The sequence below is a fragment of the Propithecus coquereli genome, unplaced genomic scaffold, assembly GCF_000956105.1.
Source record: "Propithecus coquereli isolate 6110/MARCELLA unplaced genomic scaffold, Pcoq_1.0 Scaffold223, whole genome shotgun sequence".
NCBI classification, from domain to species: domain Eukaryota; kingdom Metazoa; phylum Chordata; class Mammalia; order Primates; family Indriidae; genus Propithecus; species Propithecus coquereli.
Window position 1 is genome coordinate 5,398,849 of NW_012147523.1, and position 23,490 is coordinate 5,422,338.

Below are 23,490 nucleotides of genomic sequence, written 5' to 3' on the forward strand. Positions count from 1 at the left end.
AGAGTGCTAGGATTATAGGCATGAGCCACCACATTCGGCCACTGAATTAAACTTTTTAATAATTTTTGTTCAATATCTTCAATATCTCTAGCAGACACAACCAGTTGCTTACCAAATAGCTATCCCCTTCTTCTTTCCTTGCACTAATAACAAACATTCTGGTTTTGTTTGGGTATCAGGCAGTCATGTGTTTCAGGGAAGACTGTTCCTGTGTAACTTCTAGGGGCAATTCTTGATTAACCTAAGACAGTCATGGTCATTCCTTCTCTTACCAGTGATTGGTTTAAGAATGGGCACATACAATGTAAGGCTTTTATTTCCTTGTTCTAAAAAGTGTCTTGAGGAAGGGATGCTTTCTTCTCCCACCCCACCCATCCTGCTTGATGGCCTTTGAATATTGTGAAAGCACAGGATGCCTGGTGGTACCCTAGCCATGCTGGGATCCTACAGAGGATGACACAATGGAAAGATGAATGAATCTGAGTCCATGTTAACTTCATCGAACCACTGAATTAACCAACTTTCAGTCTACCCTACCTTTGTACTTATTTGTGAGATAATAGAATTATTTATATTGCTTAAGTCGTTTTTACTGGGATTACTAAAACCAAAAACATTCTGATAACAATCTGTGTTAAGATTGTCTGTAAAGATAGCCCCAGCAATTCCTTCCATCCCTGTGCAACTATGCCATTCCCTCATTGAAGGGAGGAACATATGTCCTCTTGCCTTGAATCTGGGCTGGCCTTATGACTTGTTTTGAGGGCTAAAGTGTGGCAGAAGTTCTGGGACTTTTCAGCCCAGGCCTCAAGAGGCTTCTAGTTTTCACTTTCTTCAGAGCTGGTAGAGGGCGGGTGGTGGCTGTAGTGTTGCAAAGTTGGCCACAATATAAAGATGTTCAGACTGTCCTGCTGGAGACAGAGGCCATGGGCAGGAGAACTGAGGTTCTTCCGTTGACAGCCTGCACCAAAGCCTGATTTGTGGATGAAGCCGCCTTGGAATTTCCAGCCTCAATCAAACTGATGTGGAGCAGAGACCTGCTGACCCCCAGAAACATGAGCAAAGAAAATGATTGTTATTTTCACTACTGAGTTTTGGGATGGTTTGTTATTCAGTGATGGATAACTGATACGACGTCTAAGAATTTTTGAGACTTCTGTATCATATTTTTAATTTGCCTGGTTGAAGGGAATAGGGTTAAGGATGCTCTTTTATAAGAATTCATCTTGATGACAAATAAGATTGTCATTGAAATTGTAAAACAATGAGGACTGATTATAAACATACATTATCTTGTCAACAATAACTTCATGAAATATTAATTTTTTTTTTTTTTTTTAGACAGAGTCTTGCTCTGTCTCGCAGGCTAGAATGTTGTAATGTCAGCCTAGTTCACAGCAACCTCAACCTCCTGGGCTCAAGCGATCCTCCTGCCTTAGCCTCCCAAGTAACTGGGACTTCAGATGCGTACCCCCATGCCTGGCTAATTTTTTCTATTTTTAGCAGAGATGGGGTCTCACTCTTGCTCAGGCTGGTCTCAAACTCCTGACCTCAAGCAATCCTCCTGCCTTGGCTTCCCAGAGTGCTAGGGTTACAGGTGTGAGCCACTGTGCCAAGCCAATGTGGTTTTCTTGGTAACTTTCTTCCTTCCCTTAAAATAGAAAAAGATTATTCAATTGTATTAATTTTTTTTTTCAGTATAAATATAGGTGTGTGTTGGGCTAGTGAGAGGAGGATTTCTTCAAAGTATCTAATACCCTGGGTGGCAGGAACCTCTTATACCTGAACACTTCTTAATCCAGTACAGTAACCTTTGGATATAAGTCTTTATTTATTTAACTAAAAGAAGTGACATCACAATCTATGAGTGACAAGGAGATTTTCAAGCAGTGATTCCAATTGTCTGACTTGTCTTTCTTTCCTTGGATACCTGAATTCTAACTTATAATCTTTCTGGATTTTCTTTTTCTTTCTTTTTTTTTCTTTTTAGAGACAGACTCCCACTCTGTCACCCAGGGTTGAGTGCGGTGGCACAATCATACCTCACTGCAGTCTTGAACTCTGGGCTTCCTGGGCTCAAGTGAAGCTCATGCCTCAGTTTCCTGAATAACTGGGACTACAGGTACACATCACCATGCCTGGCTATTTTTTAAAATTGTTTATAGAGACAGGGTCTCACTGTGTTGCTCAGGCTGGTCTCCAACTCTTGGCTTCCCAAAGTGCTGGGTTTACAGGCATGAGCCACCACACCTAGCCCTTTCTGGATTTTTCAGTGCAGACTATGTACCAATGACTTCCAGATTTCTCTCTGTACGTCCTTGAGCCTGAGACTTATATATCTACCACCTCCTAGACATTTGGATGTTTCACAGACCCCTCGGTCTCAATATGTCCAACTCTAAACTCATTATATTAAGCTCCTTTGCTGACTCTTTCTCCAGCTGATAGTATCCCATCCACCCAGTCACCTAAGTAAAAAAGCAGATCAGCCTTGACTCCTTCCTTCATCCTCCACGTCCAATTTAGTCTCCAAGTCCTGCTAGTTCTTTACATTTCCCCTTTCCCTATATCCTATTCACCAGAGCCCAGATTTAGATTCTAATCATCTCTCCCCTAATCATCTCTCTGAATTCAATTTGGTCCTCCTTAAATTCATCTTCTATATAGCTGTTCAAACATTTGAACTGAAATCCACTAGGAAGGAACCACCTGAGAAAAGGAGTAGGGCAAAACATGCAAGGCAGAAGGAACAGCAAGTGCAAAAGCCCTGAGGTAGGGTACGTTTGAGGAATAAAAGGAAAGATGGTGGGAGATGTGGTCCAGGAACTAGGCAAGGACCAAGCCATGCAGGATACTCCTCACAGGCCATATAGGAAGCAGAAAAAAAAAAACAAAAACCAAAACCCCTCCCTCCGCCCTTAGATCCCTTTAATAGGCAATTCTTTTCTAGGAAGGAGCCCAGCTCAACTCACAATGTTGCCAAGTCCTTGGAGGCAAGGGGATACTGAGATGTAGCTGTCATTTGTGTTGTTGCTGGTGCTGCGGACAAGCTGGGAAAAATACTCACTGAAATAATTCCTGGAAGCTGAGCCACCCATTCCGTCCACATGGAGACACCAGGAGTTTGGTCTTCAGGTGGGGACACTCCGAGACAATGGACTCCACTGCCACGGCCACCTCCTCACTGGCCACAATGCATTTGGCCTTGGATGCTCGCAGCCTGTAGAGGATGTCTTTTGCTGTCAACTGGATTGTTCCTGGCATGAAGACAAGCCCTGGGAGAAGACAGAGGGCCCTGAGCTGAACAGAACTGCTGTCCATTAGGTAAGACTTCATGGACTGTGGAAAACCTGGGCCTTGTGCCTGGGTGGGTAGGAGCTTCAGAGTGGAGCCTTCAGCTACCCCTGCCTTGGTTCCCAGGGACATCCCACAGGACTGATCACTGGGAAATCCTTAGAACATGGCTTTGGAGTCTGACGGACCATGGGTCTAATCCTGGCCTTGTAACTTACTAGCTTTGATCTCTCTGTGACTTCCTTTCCTTACCTGTTAAAGGGGGATAATAATAGTAAGTGTCTAGCATACAGTAGGCATTAGAATGGTGTGCTATTATTATACAACATTTTATGTAACATTTGAATCATTATTATGCAACACTTCAATAGCACATTACAGATTTTAACACATTTTTGTGAATATTATCTCATTTAATCCTCTGAACCAATGGTCTTCAAAGTGAGTCTTGCAAGACAATCCATTGGGAATGAGAAAAGAAAATAATAGAATTTTTAAAAAATTATTGAGATACTAGAATTCTTTTTATGTTTTTATCTCATTTGTATCTATGTTTTATAATATGCATACTATATTAATGCAGTAGAGCAGCATAAATAAGTATATTTAGGTAGGAAGATATGCATCTTAAATATTTTTATCAATAGGTTGTACAGCCAAAAACTGCCTGGAGACTCCTGTTTTCAGCAGCCCTGGTCAGTCCATGCAGTTGTTTCCATTTGATGGAATATGAGATTTGGTCAGAGCTGGTGAGTGGGAGAGCCAGCCCTTAAATCTGTGGATCCCAGGGGCCTGGCCTCATTGAGGTTTGCCTAGACCACTTTGGCAATGCTTAATTTATCCCACCTCCTCACTTTAGCCTAAATACTGACTGGAGATGAGCCTGATTTTAAAGTACCAGCTCCTTATGGGAAGAACATATATGGCAGAATCAGATGAAAAAGAGAGAGAAGGTAGTTTGCACTTTCTAAAGTGAATCAATGGGAAGAAAGTGGAGTGTATGTAAAGTATTACAGATAAGCACTACCATTTATTGAACAGTTGTTATGTGCCTGGTATTTCACTTAAAATTAATCCCAGTGTATAGATGACAACTTGCCCAAGGGTCACAAAGTCAGTAAGTGGCACAGCCAGAGTTCAAAGGTGCATTCCCAGACTCCCAAGACCTGTGCTATATACCAGACTGCTTATTTCTTGGTGAGTTCCCTGAAGGTAGCTAAATAGGGAGATGTGGAGCTGAATTCCTATAAAGGAGACTTTATTTTATCGAATATATTTTAAAAGCTTTTAGATGTTTCTTAGAAAAGCTTTGAGAAGATGAATAAATACACAAGGATAAGGAAGTTAAAAAAACACCTTAGAGGATCTCAGAATGTTCGCTCAATATAAAAATACAAGATTATTTATTTTACAAATCACTTGTTCTTAATGACTTGCGATGTGAATGTGTTCAATGGGTAGACCTCTAGCTTTGGGGTTGGGAGAAGTTTTCTTCTGTTAGATTTCAGGTAGCAGATATCTTAGGCTTTACTGCATATAGTTTACAGCAAAAATCAAAATGTTTTGCCATGTGGTGTAGTACAAGCAATCTCAATATTCACACAGAAGATTTAATAAGTCTGAGTTAGAAACATAATCCTCAGCTGCTTGCTTTACATTTAGTTACCTGAGTGGTGTTTTTTTAACCACTCAGCTTGTGTGTTCATTTTTCATTAGTATTTCATAAATTGCATACATTAAGTAATATTAAATACATGATTTTATGACAAATAAACCCAACCACCCATAATCTTCTCTCAATCCACAATTTGTTTTACATTTTCAAGTTTTATATATTGCTGTTTTTATTTAATATTGGCAATAAGAAAATTTTTCAACACTATTATGAAATCCTTATAATCATTCTTTTAGTGATATCTATCACTTAATATCCTTTATTGAGGATTATTTAGGACTAAAAGGTTACATCAGCCTTTCAGTGATATTCCAAGTTCAGATGCCATAATTTCAATCAGCAATAAACACACTTCAGCTAAACTTTAATCTCAACTAAGTTATAAATTATTTAATAATATCTATGTAAGTTCTCAATTTTTTACTACTATTAATGATACTGCAACAAACATATTTTTGTTCTCTATACTATTTTATCCTTTGGTATTCTTATTTATTTTTAATTGATTTATTGTTTTGTTTTGCTTTTTGAGACAGCATCTAGCTGTCCTCTGGGCTAGAGTGCAGTGACGTCATCAAAGCTCACTACAACCTCAAATTCCTGGACTCAGGCAACTCTCCTGCCTCAGCCTCCCAAGTAGCTGGGACTACAGGCATGCACCACCATGCCCGGATAATTGTTTTATTTTTTGTAGAGATGGAGGGTCTCACTCTTGCTCAGGCCGGTCTTGAACTCCTGGTCTCAAGTGATCCTCCTACCTTGGCCTCTAAAAGTGCTGGGACTACAGGCATGAGGCCCTGCACCTGGACTATTTTTAACTGACTTATAAACAGTTGTCATGTTTTAGAGCAGGGAGGGCAAACTTTTATGATAAAGGGCCAGATAATAAATATTTTAGGCCTTGTGAGTCATAGTATTTCTGTCTCAATTAGCAGTTCTGCTGTTGTGAAACAAAAGGAGCCACAGACAGTGTATAAAATAAATGAGCATGGCTGTATCCATTAAAACTTTATTTACATAAACAAGTGGCCAACCTACAGGCCATAGTTTGCTAACTCCTGGCCTAGAGGGAAAAAGAATCTTGTTGGAATTTTTATTTGGGCTGCATTACAAATTAGTATTAATACATTGGGAGAAAGTGTGTTATTGAATACATTAAATATCAATACATTGAATACATCTCATGTCAGGGAGAACCCAGATATATTCAGAGAAGTAAATTCTGGAACATCTAGTTGAACATATCATTGCATAATCTAGCCAGCTACTGCAAAGATGCATTGGTACTCACATGTTCTTTTATAGATCTTTGTGTTTAAAGCCTAATCGCCTAGTGCTGTAACTGTATGACTTTTGGCAAGCTTCTTAACTTCTCTGAGCCTTGATTTCCTCTTCTGGAAAACAGTTATCACAATAATACCTACCTCTTAAGGTTGTTATGATAATATTCCTACATTATGATTGTCTAATTTCACCTCTTTTCCTGTCCACTGTAAGTACTGCTTTAGTCAGAGCTAACATTTCAGAAAACCTTCGAGTTTCAATCTCTCTTTCTGTATGATTTAGAAATGTTAAATATTGGCACTGACCTGTTCGCATGCAAGCCACGTTTACCAGCCACCACTCAGGGATTCGGGGCAGAATCACGGCCACCCGGTCTCCTCTCTCCAGGCCACAGGGCTTGGTAAGTACATTGGCTGCCTTTCGGGACAAAGAGCCCAGTTCTCTGAAGCTCCATTTCACCTCATCCCCTTTGCCGTTCACCCACCACAGGGCTGGGTTGCCCGATGTCTCCCCTGTCTGGCCAGGGCCACGTGGGAAAGAGAAGAGTAGGTTTACAAGGCTGGTTACCAGGTAGGTGGAGCATTTGCCGTTTCTCCCCCTTAGCATCTGTTCCTGTGCATGCTGGGAACAGCACCCCAGCCTGTCTTTGGGGGAACTGCTCCTCCCTTATTGAACACAGCCTTGGCAAGACAACCCCTCAGGGTGCTTACCCATCTCTGACCCATAGGAGGGCATGTGACCAAAGTTAGGCCAATTGGACTTTCTCTCCCTGGACTTTGAGTTTTCTGAGAGGAATCAAAAGATAGAATATGGTTGGAACAAAACCTGTCTATGGGCTATTGGTGCTTATGCATCCCCACGGAGCTGTCCTGGTTCCTGTCCTCACTGAAATGGACTCTCCAGCTTCCAGTCCAATTTTGTGGGCTCTCCTGCATTTCTAGAATAAATTTCTTTCTTGCTTAAGTTATTCGGTCATCGATTATTGGGTCCCATCCAAATAACCCTAATGGATGTGCTAGGTTTGATTAGGAACCTGACATCTGTTTGTACCCAAAGGCTGAGATGTGGGTTTCACAGGTCTCAAGGAGCAGAGTGGAGGGTGGCATCAATTGATTGATTGATTTCTGGAGGAAACTTCTCTCTTATCATTCTACAAAGCAAGTCATCTATACTGCAAAACCTCTTTGCTTTATGTTTTACCTGGAGAAAAGTTACTTCCCTGTTTTCCCCCACAACTGGAAAGTTTCCTTTACTCTTCCTAGTTGAAAAATACTTCAAAGCCCAGTTGACATTTCAGTTCATCTGTGAGCCTTTCTTGGCATCCCCTTTGCTTCCCCACCTACTTCTCTGTGTTCCTTCAGCATCGTGCTCATGTTCCAGGCAACTCCATTGCACTGTATTGTATTACAGATGTGTCCCTGCCCTATGGATCTAAGCTCCATAAGATCAGGGATTTGGTTCAGGTTCTTTTGGAGCTGTGTGACCTTGGGTAAGTAGCTTAACTTCTGTGAGGTTAAGTTCTTTATCCGCAAACCCCCCACGGTGGTTATGGGGATTTAATGAAATAATATAGGTCAGTATTTCACAATCTTCTGTTGTTTGAGTATCATTATTTCTGCCAGATATGTCTGCACCTGCGCCATTGTACTTTGTGCATATTTGTTTACATTTACTCACTTATACTTGTACGTATTATACTCAAGAAGGAAACTGCATATAATCAGCACCATAGTCAGAAAATCAGTACCACTTGCTAAAAATAAGTTACCGAAAAATAAATATATTGAAAACAAAACTATGCTTTCTCTGTTCAAATGAGAGTTTAGTCAAGTGTTAGGTGTTAAGAACACAATGGCATTCAAAGAAGGCCTTTTCCCTCTATTTAACAGGAAGGATTGATTCAATATTATTTAATATCTTGTGTATCCAGTACCTAACATCTCCTTCTGAACCACAGATTCTGCAGGTCACTTTGATAGAGTGTTCAGCTCAGTGCCTGGCGAGGGGTGGGGCTAAGCAGGGATTTTGTCCTGAGGCTGCACTGCAAATATTCTGTAAGGCTTGCTTGCTTTACTCTTCTCAATCTCTGATTCTCTCCTGAATACTCCAAGGATAGCAATATTCATAAAACCAAAGCTCAAATTACTCATTTTTGGATAAGCCTGTGACCAGCCCAAACACAAGGAGCTGTCGCGAGGGACTTGGAGAAAAGAGAAGGTAAAGAAGTGTGACTCTGAGAAACTACGATGGGGGTGGGGTGAGGAGGCTCCAGAGAAAGACAGCCATATGTGGTTGAGGATCTAAGATCTTCCCCAGGGGAGAAAGGAGGATAGTAGAAAAACCGACAAAGGAAACCAAGAGAGTGAAAGAATTGCAATAAAATTAATCAGTGGACCACAGAACGGGGAAATGGAAGACTGAGAGATAAATGAACGCTGAGCCTCTACCGGAAGCCCATCATCTCATACCTTCTCCTTTTGGGACCACTCGTCCAGCACATCCCCAGCAAAGTTAAAGTTCTTAGGCAATGGCCTGTCATAGCGATTTATGGCCTCAAAGTCAGCAAGAGTCAGAGGTGTCCAAAGCTGGCGATCTCTGTGAAAGTGACGGCCAGGTGGCTTAGCGAGCCAGATGAATCTAAATGTCTGGTAGCGGGAAAAAATCTTCATGACCCCCAATGGACTTCGTCTACCGCTACGGATGCAGAAGTGCCACAGTCTGTGGAGAGAGATGAGTGGAGAGTGTCAGTCGTTTTCAGTGCTCTGTGGTGAGATTGGGAGGCAGGCCTGTGACAGTGTGCCCCTGGCAAGTTGGGAAACAGCCAAAGAACACCCCATCCTTCTTCAGAGCCACTCCTGTTAGACACTGACAGGTCTCCCTGCCACTGGACTCTTCCTCTTCATTCTGCCTGTAACCAGATTAGCCTAAAACCTTTTCTTTTCTTTTTTCTTTTTTTTTTTCCTGAGATCTAGTCTTGCTTTCTCAACAGGGCTGAAGTGCAGTGGTGCTATCATAGCTGATTACAGCCTCAAATTCCTGGGCTCAAATGGTCCTTCTGTCTCAGCCTCCTGAGTACCTGGGACTACAGATGCCACCATGTCTGGCTAAGATTTTTATGTTTTGTAGAAGCAAGGTCTCACTATGTTGCCCTGGCTGTCCTCAAACTCCTGGCCTCAAGTGATCCTCTTGCCTCGGCCTCCCAAAGTGCTGGGATTACAGCTATTAGCCACTAAACCCAGCAAGAATGTTTCTATTAGTATTATTATGGCATATTTTCATGAAACAGTCTTATAGTATAAATCAGGAGACTTAGATTTTACTCTTAACTCTTTCGATACTAGCTTTGCGACATTGGTAAAGTCACTACCTTTCTGGACTACCATCTGTTATCTAATTTTTTTCCCCTAATTCTGTGATTATTTCTTCCTTTGAATTTCCATAACATGCATCTGTGCTACTCATTTGACAGTTGTCTACCTTATTTTATCAATTATAGTTTTTAACATATGTACCCTGCCTCCCTAACCTACCCAGATGGTGTGAATAGAGGCGATGTAATTGCATCCTTAGCACTAAGCATGACTCGTAGAGTATCTTCAATAATGAAAGAGATTGTTTATTAAGTTCTTGGTGTACGCCAGCCACTTTGCATTCTTGATATCATTGAATATTCATGACAAGCTTGTGAAGCTACTGCTATTATTATCCCCATTTTACAGACAAAGACACTGAGTCAGGTAGACTTAAGGAACTTGCTCAAGGTCATCCAGCTCTTGGTGGCAGAGGCAAGGTTTGAATCTCTATAGTGTGGCATCAGAGCTTGCCTACTCAACTTCTCTGCTATTCAGTCTGCTTTGTGCTGCTTTCTTCAATAAAGGTTTCTTGTTGATGGTGGATACCTTCCCCCTTTTGCCCTTTAGTCTTATGTAGGTGCTTTTCATGGAGTGGAAAAATCTGCAGATGTAAAGGATGCCTGGGTCTGCAGCATAGTGATAACAAATAAACAACAGAACAAAGGGTGTGGGATGTACCACTCCCTCGTTGTTGTCGCCAAGCCCTCTGTGCTGCTCAGAGTGATGTCTGGACAGGTGAGAGGTCCATTTGGTGCAAATACAATTTACTGTAGCCCAGGAAGAGCTATTTCTGGCAATATTGTTGCTAGTAAACTCTCTGTTATGTTAAGGTAGAATGAGGAGGGATTATGCCTTACCTGGGTAATTTTCTCGAAGTGTGGTAGATGTATCAAGAGTAAAGAAGAAGGGGAAAGGAGCATAGTGTGCTGTGCTCATGGTCTAGCATTCTGCCAAAAGTGAGACCCCCATTCCTCTCCTAAAACATACGAGCACACGCACGTACACATACACCCCACACAAGCACACTTGTATCCACACTTGCTTCTCTGGATGACCTTTTCCAAGTTGCTTAATCTCTCCAAGTCTCATTTTCATCTATACAATGAGAATGATGATAATGCCTTCTTCATTGGCTGGTTTTGGGGTTTAAGTGAGTACCTTAGCGTAATGCCCAGTGTGTGGCTAGGAATCAATACATGCTGTGTATTAAAAATCAAAACTCATAACCATTTATGGCACAAGGCTTTAGCTGTTTGACATAGAGAAAAACTAGAAAAGCTATTGAATTGGAGTCACTAACATTTATCTTATCTCTGCTTCTTTTAATGCCCCGTCACTGTGCAGCAAGCTGTTGAGGCTGACCTGAGCCCCCATTAATCTGAAGCCATTTAGCTTTTACTACCATCACTTTGTCCTGTCTTGATCTTAGTTTAGTGATGACCTGGAAAGATCTCCAGGACATGGGGCACCTGGAACATTCTTGCTTCTCTGCATCTCTTGCTTGCAGAGAATATAACGGATAGTTTTTAATGCAAATCTCCTCTCCATCTCCTCCAAATTGAAAAATGATTTTTCATGAATTTCTCTTATTTCCCATATAACTCCATGGTCAAATTTTCCATATCTTAATAAATCACAAAATCAGCATACCCACACATCTAAAACTAAATGTAAACAGATCCAATCTGAATATATATTTCAGCATTTCCTGTGTTATGCGCAGAGTGAAATACATCTTGCATATGCAAACATAATCATTAGTAATGAAATACAAATCAAGATATCACAAAGTAGGATTTTTCAATTAAACTTTAAAAAAATTTTGCCAATAACCTTACTTCTTTTCCATCTCTTTGGTCTGCCTTTGGTTTTCAGAATTGATTAGGTATGGATAGACCTTTACAGAGACCACAAACTCTGAAGAGCCGCCATTTTGCATTGAACAGAACCATTTCTTGTCTTGGGGTTCTGTGGAAAGTTCATATGATTCCAGGGTAAAATCTGAGGATCACTGGCTGTTGTAACTCAAAACATTACCTTTGTAGAAATTTGTATATAAATGTGCTTAACAAAATATCTTCAGAAAATATCTGTAAAAGTGAGAGAATCAAACTAGATGATTTTTAACATCTTAGTGATTTCCAGAGTGTTAAGGGAAACCTTGACAGTGAAAAAAGTTATTGAGCAATTGATGTATGCTCATGTTAAGTACTTCCATATAATAGCTTGTTTAATTCTTTCAATAGCCCTAGAAGGCAGTATTTTATTATATATATACACAATTTATTATTTTACACATAAGGTCACTGAGGCACTGAGAGGTAGGTAATTTATGAAAAGCCATTCATCTAGCAAGTGGCAGAAATTCCAGCCCGCCCTTGTTGTCTCCAAAGCATATTCAAGGAAATGCCCTCAAAGAATTTTGCTACATTTCTATCAACCATAAAGTAGGAGAACATTCCATTCCATTCCATTTCCTTGTCAAAAGGACAGTTTTCTGGGGTTAGGTCTGCAGTTATCCAATTATGGCAAGATAATCTGCCTCTTCTCTTACTGCCGCGCTATAGATTTAAATATACTTTCTCACCTTCTCGTTTACTAGAGTCACCTCCATGTTACCACATGCATTTTCTCTTACCAGAAAATGGTATTATTGATCCAGAAAGGCCTTTAGCTCCTTCACAAAGACTCAGCTGTGTCTGCCAGAGAATTGGTTCCTTTTCTTCTTTTCTTTTGGAGGCATCTATGCCATTGGATCCCCGAGTCTCTGGTGTGCAGTTGGAAGGATTATAATCCCCTGAGGGGAGAGTTTTTGTTTCTCTGGACAACCTGTGGTTAAAGGGACAGCAACTTATAAGGCACAGCTGGGAGGAGAGAAAGGACATGCAGGGGCAACCTCCTCTCATGGTTCAGTGCCAAACAACGGCTAAGCCCCAGCACATTAGCCGATTATTCTCATTCACGGAGCTGAAGATATAGCGATCCATGCTGCTCAAGTAGCCTATTATTAGAGCCTCTGCATAATTATTGAGTAGCCCAGGGTATTGGCATGCTCGATTATTGTGGCATAACTGGATCTGGCCTGGCAAACCTGCCGAAGTAGTATAGCCAAAGAAATCCCATCTAAACCCTCAACTCAGTGATTAGAAGAGATTATGAGAGATCCTCCAAACTCCTGGATTTTTTGAGCACCTACTGCGTGCCTGGCCACTGCTGGATGTTTGTCCTGATGTTATATCATTTAGAAATCATCCTGAGACAATGTTGCCAACTGGTTTGAACATAAACTTTGCCTGTGTATTCCCTTGTGCATGTCAATTGCTGGCAACAGGGACTGGGTTTCATGAAGTCTGTGCCCAAATGTTGCCTGTTGGTGACAGTGATGGTGATAGTGATCAGACAGTGGCACTTTTCACCTTGAGAGTTCATTGATATCCTGCATAATATCCAGAGGAGAGTATCCCTTATGGGCTCAGACATGAAGAGAGCTCCTTGGTCCTTTAATAAATGAAGCCCAAAGCTAAACCCAGTGTGAAAGACTGAATAAATGCTCTCTCTCCCAAAGACATCCATGTACTAATCTCCAGAACCTGGGAATATGTTACCTTAAATGGCAGAAGAGACTTTGCAGATGTGATTAAATTAAGGATCTTGAGACAGGGAGATTATCTTGGATTATCTGGCTGGGGCCAATGTAATCACAAGAGTCTTTATAAGAGGAAGGCAGGAGGGTTAGTCAGTGAAGGAGATGTGATGACTTTATGCTGCTGGCTTTGAAAGGCAAGGAGGGGCCACAAGGCGAGGAATGCAGGTGGCTTCTAGAATTTGGAAAAGGAGAGGAAATGGATTTTGCCCTTGAGCCTTCAGAGGAAGCACAGGCTTGCTGATACCTTGATTTTAGCTTAGTGAAACTGATTTCAGAATTCTGACCTCCAGAACCATAAGATGACAAATTCGTGTGTTTTTAAGCTAGCAAATTTGTGGCAATTTGTTACAGCAGCAATAGGAAATTAATACACTCAGGGACTGCACACAGTAGGAGCTCAAGAGCTATTAAATTAATGACCTGTTTGAAAGCAGGCCTTGCCTCAGCCCAGTGACAAAATCCTGTAGATTGTTAGATTGTTGAGTGTGGATGAGTCTTTGAAAGTACACAGACCAATCCTCTCATTTTACTGATAAGGAAATTGAGGCCCTGGCAGGAAAGGTGACACAGCAGGTTGGTGGCAAAACTGGAACCCAGTTCTGACTCCAGACCAAGACATTGCTGCCTTATGACTCTGTAACCACTACTCTGGCCACATATAATATTTTCCTACCCTGAGAAACAGACTGAGAAGTTATTGAAATCTCAACTTACCTTTCTCCTATGTTTTCTCAGCTCCTTGCACATTTATGATTGTGTTATAAAAAAATTCACAATTTGTGGTACATTACATTGATTTATGTAATAGATTCTATAACAGATTTTGTAATAGATTCTTCATATGTTCTGAACTCCTAGAAGGTAGGGCCATGCCTCTTCCTTGTCCTCCTTTTTTTTGTTTTCAGATCTTTATTTTTTTATTTTTTCCCCAAAATTCATATGTTGAAATGTTTTCTGATTTTTAAAGCTATATATATTTATTATAGAAAACTTGGGAAAGCTACAACTTTGTCAATGAGAAAATAAAATTACTTGTGATCCTACCAATTGGAGATTTTAGAAAACAGATATTCTATTTTGAACTATTTTCTTTTAGTCCTTCTTCTGTGTGTTTATGCATTTATATACCCAAACACACCCTACACCCCATGTATATATAGTCATAGTTATGGCTACATATGCATATATATGTATATATTTATACATATGTATTTATAAAATAAGGGTATGTATATAAGTTATGGCTATATATATACATGTATACATTTATAACATAAGGGTCCATTCAGTTGAGTAGCCTGTGTAATGGCGGAAATGGCTGAGAATATGGTGCAGTCACTAAAATGTTTCCATTCATTTAACTCACAGCAGCCTAGTGAAAGGGACACAAAGAGGCACATCATCATCTCTGCCCCCCACAAGAAGCTCCCAGTACAGCTGGGAAGGTGGAGAGCATAAGTGGCAAGATAACAGCAGAGCAGGGCCTTACATGGTTGGGCATCTATTGGTTCTGATAGAAATAATATTTTACTAGAAAAAAACACATGAATTTTAGAATCAGAATTACCTGGACTTTTGAGTCCTGCTCAATAGCTCTCTGATTCTAGTGTCAACCAAAAAGAAGCCAAACTCTGTAAAATAATTTAAAGAGGTTTATTCTGAGTCAAATTTGAGGACTATGGCCTGGAGCTATACCCAAGAAGCCTTGAGCAAGTAGACTCGCTGTGGCTGGGTTACAGTCTGGTTTTATACGTTTTGGGGAGACAGAAATTACAGGTAAAGTCATAAATAAATACACGGAAGGTGTACATTGGTGTGGCCTAAAAAGATGAGACATCTGGGAGTGGGGGAGGGTTTACGGGTTATAGGTGGGTTTAAAGAATCTTTGACTTGTAATTGGTTAAAAAATGAAGCTTTGTCTAAGGGCTTGGAATGTTTTGAGTTAAGATAAGGAAATCTGTTAATCAGAGAAAAGCTATTGGCCATATATTTGTTGTGTAAATTGAGGACCTGCAGGTTTGTCTAGTACAGCTTCTGTTTCTTGTCTTTGTTTATCTGTGTGGGTTGATTGCATTTTCTTTTCCTGAAAATTGACTTTCTCCACAAGGTAGAAAACATAGACCTTTGTCAATTCTTAAGTTTTTCATCTTAAGACCCCTGCCACTCAAGTGATTGGCTATTTTATTTAGAAAAATTCTAGAGAAAAGCTATGGATTGGGTTAAATGCCAATCACAAGTGGGGATGTGAGATGCTGCCCATTCTTCTCTCTCATGGATATCATGAAAAAAAAATTTACTAATTCCTTGGTAACTCTCCTGAATTCAACTTCTCAGATATTTTCTCTCTTCAGTGCTTTCATCCAGTATTTGGGGCTGAGATCATCCAACCATTGTCATTTGGGATCCATTAGGCCCTTTGAGCATCTTCTTCTTGGAATGCTTCCAAGACTGTAAGAGCTAGATTCTCCCTCCTACAAGGGACAGTATGAATTCTATACTTTCTTACTTGGTTATATGGGTGTGCTGTGGGAGCCTCTTGCTTAACCTATGAAGGAGAGATAACAAGTCACCACTGGATTGCCACCAGCCATCTAATAGTTCTTTTGGAAGGACTAAGATTTCTTCCAGTGTTGATAAGCACCAGGGACCTTGTTATGCAGCAGACCCAAGGGAGCATATGGACATGCAGCGTGGATCATTAGCTGGGCCTTTAGGGAGCATACTCCATCTCTGGCAAGTGAGGAACTAAAGTAATTATAACCCAGCATAGGTTTCAAGGGAAAGATGGAGAATCACGTCAGAATAGAGAATCTACACTTAACCCCTTAGGTGAGCTCCTTGGACCAGAGGCTGAGATAGGATTTCACTTATTTCTACTTTCAATTCAAAAATATAGAGCAAAACGAGAGGCTGTCTCTGTCTGTGCAAGGCTCACAGTCCAGGGGAATAGTCATGGTCACTCAGTAATCACATGAGTGGAGGTTAAACTGTAATTCTGAAAAGGGCTTCCAAGCAGAGGGACAGGGCAGGAGTTGTGCAAGGTCTCCCAACAGGGGACTCAACCTTGCTCCTTACGTCTTATTACCACCTCAATTCATAAGCTAGACGTCTATAAATGCTCAGAGATCCGTTTCACTTGGAAACATGCATATAAAAGATAGTAACAGCAGCTATCCTTTACATGCACGAAGTACTTTTATAATTTCCTAGGATCCCATATGCTATTATTTCATCTAATCCTCACAAAATCCTGTGAAGTAGGCACTGCTAGTTCCATTATTTTATAAATGAGGAAACAAACTCTGAGAGTAAGTAAATTGCCTAGTGCCAAGTCTTATTTTTATGCTTGATTCTTCCTCTTTATTATTATCACCATTCTTCAGCATAATGAGTTGGTGCCCCACCAACCTGTAATGGTGGCTAATAAATTTTCAAAGTAAAAATGGTTATGAACTCATAAATATGTAATTATACATATTTATATGTAATTATACATATTTATATACATATACATACATGCATACAAAGTGTTTCAACCTAATGAAATAATTTTTTTTTAAATGCTCAAATTGTCCCAAAGTGACTCACCAGGGAGCCCTTTTGGGCTGGCTTCGGTGTTCTTTTGACATGACCCCATTGTCTTTGAAAGCTTCCTTATTTTCTGGTGCAATAATATGTCCCAGGTTATCTTGTACATTTCCTGTCCCAGTTCTAAAATCAGCCATTTCTCCAAGCAGTCCTGGTTTCTTTTAGGGAGAAATATAATAGTATTTGACAATCAGTTAATCAACCATCATTTGCTATTGTGAATGACTAACCAGGTTTGGCCTTATAGTATAGTCTTAGATTAGTAACTGTGGCATTTTGGCCCATAGTGCACACTGTTAGAAAGGAGCCCTGAAGCAAAACAGCAAGTTGAACTGACTTACCTGCTCATATAATCAGCATTATATGTCTGTATCTACCTGTATGTGGTTGAAGCCTATGATTATTAAGAGTTTATTTACTCCTCAAATATTGGCTAATTGACATACTTTGTACCAGACTGTGCAACATTTGGAAATACACATGATACAGATGCACAACAACTTATATTAATAGTAATTAGAATAAAGGAAATGGCGCATGGCTGTCACTCCCTATCTTTATCCCCCTTGGAACTGATGGCACATACAATAGACAAATAGCTGACCATGAGTTGCCGTATATTTTGTGCAAACAGACCAGTTAGAGTCAAGGATGGTGTTACCATTGACTTCAAGGCTCTATATCCTGAGCTCTGGCCTGAGTAGTTAATTGTCCTAGGGGTAGTCTGCTCTTAAAAACAGTACTCTTATATCTTCAGAGGTTTTCAGAGGGATGAAGGGACTCTTAGATACTAGATGCAGTGATCAAAACATTGACTGCACTTCCTCCTCTAGGCCAGTGGGCAGGACCCCAGGTGCAGCCAGGAGCAGAAAGAGCTATTGTTTCATATGAATGGAAATAAAAAACCAGTACTTAAGAGTTTAAGTGAAATTAATGATTTCAGGGCCCCAGACAGTATAGGTTGGATTTCCACATACATCACTTCAGACTTTACCCTAAATGCCAGTAAGAGGGAGGTTGTTGGCTTACCACAGTTCTCATTTATTCAGCTGGTTGTTCAGGTCATGAGAAATGGGGAGAGTCTATACTGGTATAATTAAATGCTTTTAGAACCATGTCATTACCTACACTCTCCACTGGAATATAAACTCTATGAAAGGAGGGATCTTTGTTCTGGTCACTATTCTATCTTTAGCACCTTGGACAATGCCTGGCACATAGGAGCTTTCTCAAACAATATTTGTTAAATGAATTAATATATTTCTCCCATAGCAACATTAATATGTGTGGGCTCTTCTTTGATGACCTTCCTTTTGCCCTTGCTTGGCCCATATATGCATTTTCCTCCCAAAGGAAGTATTTGTGGCCTGAATGTGGCTATTCTTTAGTTTCCCATTCACTAATTTCCTTGTCAAATTGAATGACTGACATCTTTTATCCTGAAAAAATATCTAGACTAGAGGAATGTTTTCTACTGATGGACTTGGAGTTTTCCATTTTTAATAGACTTACTGGCAACATAATAAAGCACACACACACACAGTTTTGGGCATGTGTCATGCATTAGTAGAGCTGGAAATTTGTCATCTGTATGCAAATTCAGAGAGGGCAGATCTAGTTTGTATAACCTATGCCATGCTACATAATAAATAATCCCTCAAATCTCAGTTATCTATAAAACAACAAAGGTTTATTTATTTTTTGTTCTTACTACTTGTCCAGCATGGGTCAACTGAATGGTCTTCTGTGACTTGGATGATGGAACGACCATTATCTGAAGGATTGCCTGTAAGTGTGGGAGAGAAAGCAATTGTATGCTCTAGCCTAGAAAAGTTATAAAATATATCCAACTCACAATTCATTGACCAGAACTTGTCACATGGCCTGAGTACAAATTGTAGCATTTTCCAGGGAGATGCATAGCTGGGTAATGATTACCAAAGTTGTTTTGCCAGAATGTTCTAGATTCACTATATTTCTGGAAGTTTTTTGTAACAGAAGCCAAGAGCACTTTCCTAGAGAAGCAGTACTTTTTAAAGAAATTGGTCTGGCTACTTTGGAACCTCAGCAAACTAGTCTTACATACAGTACAGTGGGGATAATCACAGATTTTTCAGAATCAGAGAGACCTGAGTTCAAATTCCAGCTCTACCACTTAATAGCTGTGTGACATTACGTAAGATACTTATCTCTCTACAATTAGTATGGCCATCTCCAAAATAGTTCTGCCTCACAGATAGGATGAAATTGTTGTGAAGATATGATGAGACCATCTAGCACAGTGCTTAGTATGCAATGTACGTATTACAGATTGAATCCATGTTAGCTAGCTTGAAAGATGGAGAAGTCTTACGTTTTATTAGTTGGTGCCTCTTGGGCCAAGTTTTCTTGGCAAGCATGGCTTTTATGTTCTCAGGAGGTCTGGCAATTAAGATTGCTCAAATTTCTCTGTGGGGGAATGTTCTTTGAAATGATTCTTCTGCTTCCGAGGTTTAACTGGCGCTAATTCTCCACGTCCACACAGTCTTTCACATATACTCTCCTTACTACAGACTCTCCAGGAGTCTCAGTATTAGTGTGTCTCAACCTTGGGTATCCATCTAAATCTGAGAGAGCTTTTCAAAACTGCTATGCCTGAGTCCCAACTCAGCCCACTTAAATCAGTTTCTCTGAGAGTGGGGACCCAGGCATCTGTATTTTTCAAAGCTATTCTGGGGATTCTGGTGAGCAGTGAGGATTGAGAACTGCTGCTCTACATACCTGTCTGGCTCTTGCCCACATCCCCAGCCTCATCTCCTCCTACTCTTCTCCTCCTTTCTCACCACACTCTTTTTGTTCATTGAACATGCCAGGGTTGCTCCGACTTCAAGACCTTGGTGTTTGCTGTTCCCTTGGCCTGCAGTGTGTTACCTCAGATTTCCATTTACCTGATTCATGCTCATCAGGTCTCAAACTCAAACGTCACTTCTTCAGAATTTCACTTCATTACTCCATTCTTTTTTTTTTTTTTTTACAACAAAGATTTCTTTCTTGCTCCCATTACATACCTTTAACTGGTTGGCCATACCTCTCTTTCATGTCTTCTTCATTCTGGGACCCAGAACAAAGGAACACCCCAATCTGAGACATGCTGATCTTGGGGCAGAGAGAAAAGAGGAATGGCAGAATTCCACAATGGACCATCTGTTAACATTCCATTGTCCAAAGCAAGCCACAAGGCCAAGCTTGATGTCAATGGTGCACAAAATGCATTCTCTCATTGGAAAGGGCAGAAAATTACTGGGAATAATTTTAATGTTTAAACGACTTCCTGAAAACATATTGATCTAAAGGATAGATTACTCAGTTATCTCCTTCACAGTACAATGATTGCTCAACTGAGAAAATATGCTTGCTTATCAAATGACTGTTTATTCATCATTACATAAGAAACATGGGATACAAGCAAAGCAAAACTCAGAGGAAAATTCATGCCTCGAAAATTTATATTTACAAATGAGACTAGAGTTAGAAAAAAAGAATCCCAAAAAAGAAGACAGGAAGAATCATAAGTAAAAAAGCATTCAATAATGAATTTAAAAAGACAAATTTGTAGAACTGATATGTAAATACAAGAATTGCTTATACCAAAAAACTTAAAAACATATATAAATATAAACCTTTAGGTCATCTGATCAAATGGTGAAATAAGAGATAACACAAAAGTACAAAAATTAGAAATGATAATGGAATAACCACAAATATAGAGAAAATTGAATGATTTATAATTGACACTTTGCTCAACCCTAAGCAAATAAATCAGATCCTGAATTAAAAGGGTGATTTTTAAGAAAATACAAATTACCAATAGTTCCAATATTATTTAAATCTTTCCAAAGCATAGGAAATAAAAAGAAGGAAAATTTCTAAATTCTTTTTATAAAGCTAGTGTAATATTGGTAAGAAAAACCTTAAAAGAAAGCCACAAATTAATCTCACTTAAGAATATCATTATAAAATCCTATATAAAACATTAGCAAATGAAATATAGAGGAATATTAAAATCACATTTTATGATTTATTTTATTTTATTTTTATAGATTTAAGGGGTACAAGTTGTTTTGTTACGTCAATATGTTGCATAGTGGCGAAGTCTGTGCTTATAGTATAGCCATCACCTGAAGAGTGTACATTGTACCCAATAAGTAATTTCTCATCCTTCACCCTCCCTACCCTCCCACCCTTCTGAGTCTCCAATGTCTATTATTCCACTCTCTATGTCCATATGTACACATTATTTAGCTCCCACTTATAAGTGAGAACATGTAGAATTTGACTTTCTAAATACCATCATCATTTTTCACAGAATTAGAAAAAACAATCCTAAAATTTGTAGGGAACCAAAAAACAGCCCAAATAGCCAAAGCAATCTTAACTAAAAAGAACAAAGCTACCTGACTTCAAATTATACTACAAGGCCATAGTAACCAAACCAGCATTCCCATGGAATACCACTCAGGCATAAAAGAGAATGCAATCATGTCTTTTTGCAGCAACATAGATGGAACTGGAGGCTATTATCTTAAGTGAAATAACTTAGAAACAGAAAGTCATTATCCCATTCTAAAGTAGGCTTCCTCATCTTCTTTCATTTTCTTTCTAATGCTCACTGTGATTTGAACTATTTGCTGATTCATTTGCTTATTTACTACATGTATCCCCATTAGAACATGGGCTCCAAAAAAGTAGAGCTCTTGTACGATTTATTCACTATATATGTCCAGGGCTTAGAACAGTATCTGGCATATAGTAGATACTCAATAAATATTCATTGAATAAATTATCCTTATCTGCTACTAACTGATATAAAACATCATTTTAATGATCAATTCTAATGATATGTTGACAAAACAATCATGTCCTTAGAAGCAAGTCTTGCAACTTCTATTTTCTCATGACTCTTTACATATTTGATATTGTTTAACTATTTGTTATAGGGAGAAAAAAGAAGAAATATTAGGACCCCTCACAGTGTACCTCCCATTCCAGAACACACTGCTAACATCACAAGAAATAAGTCCCTAGAATGCCCCATTTATCATATCTTTAACCAAGGACAAGAGCTTGTCATTCTGTGGATGCTGGATAGTCTTTTTGTATGGTTCCTCTCTGGTTCAATCCATAGAAGTTACCTACTGAGGATCTTTGACTGTCCTTGCACAAACTCCACTTGGATCAAAACACACACAACAGCCCGGTAATGAGTTTTGAATCATTAACAACTCATTCCCTCTCTTGAGGATAGGGTGAGATATGTATTTAAGGCTGCTCAACTGAGGTATGGACTCCTGGAGGCTAGGTAAAGTGGCTGGGTAAGTTGAGTTGTAAGGATGACGGATAAGCATTCTTGAGGCTGTTGGGGCAGGTTCCATCCATCCATCCACAATTCTCCAGCACCTCCTGTGTGCTAGCTACTGATCTAGGTGATCAGAATACAAAGATGAACAAAATGTAGACGTCCCTGCCACAAGAAGTTCATAGTCTAGCTATATTTTGTTAGAAACCATGTTATTCTTTACTTCCTTCCTTCATTGATAAATCCTAATTGTGGGCCAACTCGGTGCAAAGTACCAATTGAGGAGTCATTAATTGAGTATTAATTGATACATAATATTTGTACATATTTATGGGGTACAATTTTACTTCTTTTCTGCACTTTAGCCCTCTTATTTATTTTTCTTGACATTTATTGCAGTAGCTAGGACTCCTAGTTCAGTGTTACATAGAAGCAGTGAATGTAAACATCCTTGCCTTGTTCTTGACATTGTGAGGAAAGCATCATTCAAAACTTGTCTATTAAGTATGATGTTAACAGTAAGATTTCATAGATGTCCTTTATCATACCAAGGAAGTTCCCATCTAATTCTCATTTTCTCAGAGATTTTAACATGAGTAAATGTCAAATTTTGTCAAAATCTCTTTCTGCTTCTATTAGAATCATATGGCTTTTTTTCCTTTATATGTATGTATAAAACAGGGTTTTGATCTGTCTCCCTGCAGGGCTAGAGTGCAGTGGCATCATCATAACTCACTGCAACCTCAAAAGCCTGGGTGTGAGTGATCCTCCTGCCTCAGCCTCCCAAGTAGCAGAGATTACAGGCATGTGCCACCATGCCCGGGTAACTTCTATATTTTTTGTAGAGACAGGGTCTTACACTTACTCAGGCTGGTCTTGAACTTCTGGCTTCAAGCAATTCTCCAGCCTTGGCCTCCCAAAGTGCTAGGATTACAGGTGTGAGCCACCATGCCCAGCCCCTTTTTCTTTTAATAGGGTAAATTATATTACTTTTTAAATGTTCAAACAACTTTCCATTCCTAGGATAAATCTCATTTGGTCATTATGTATTATCCTTTTTATACATTGATGGATTTGATTTTGCTAAAATTTTATTATACATTTTTACATCTGTGCTTATGAGGGATATTAGTCTGTAATTTCTTTTTTGTGTAATGCCTGCTATAGGTTTGATAATAGTGTTATTCTGGCCCGATAAAACAAGTTGGAAAGTGTTCCCTCCTCCCCTATTTTCTGAAGGAATTTTGTCATTTTGATGCTATTTCTTCCCAAAATGTTTGATGGGATTTACCATTAAAACTACCTGAGTCAAGGC

General features: G+C 39.5%; 1 protein-coding gene across 1 annotated transcript in view; it reads right to left on the reverse strand.

The window, feature by feature from the left end:
* Positions 1–8,922, reverse strand: part of ACSM4 (acyl-CoA synthetase medium-chain family member 4) — a 21,549-nt gene extending 12,627 nt beyond the window's left edge. The window contains exons 1-3 of the mRNA XM_012644946.1: positions 8,722–8,922; positions 6,559–6,769; positions 3,068–3,275 (exon numbers count right to left, since the gene is read on the reverse strand). Coding sequence (XP_012500400.1) covers positions 3,068–3,275; positions 6,559–6,769; positions 8,722–8,922 — 620 coding nt within the window. The remainder of the gene's footprint in view (positions 1–3,067; positions 3,276–6,558; positions 6,770–8,721) is intronic.
* Between the last annotated feature and the right edge of the window lie 14,568 nt (positions 8,923–23,490).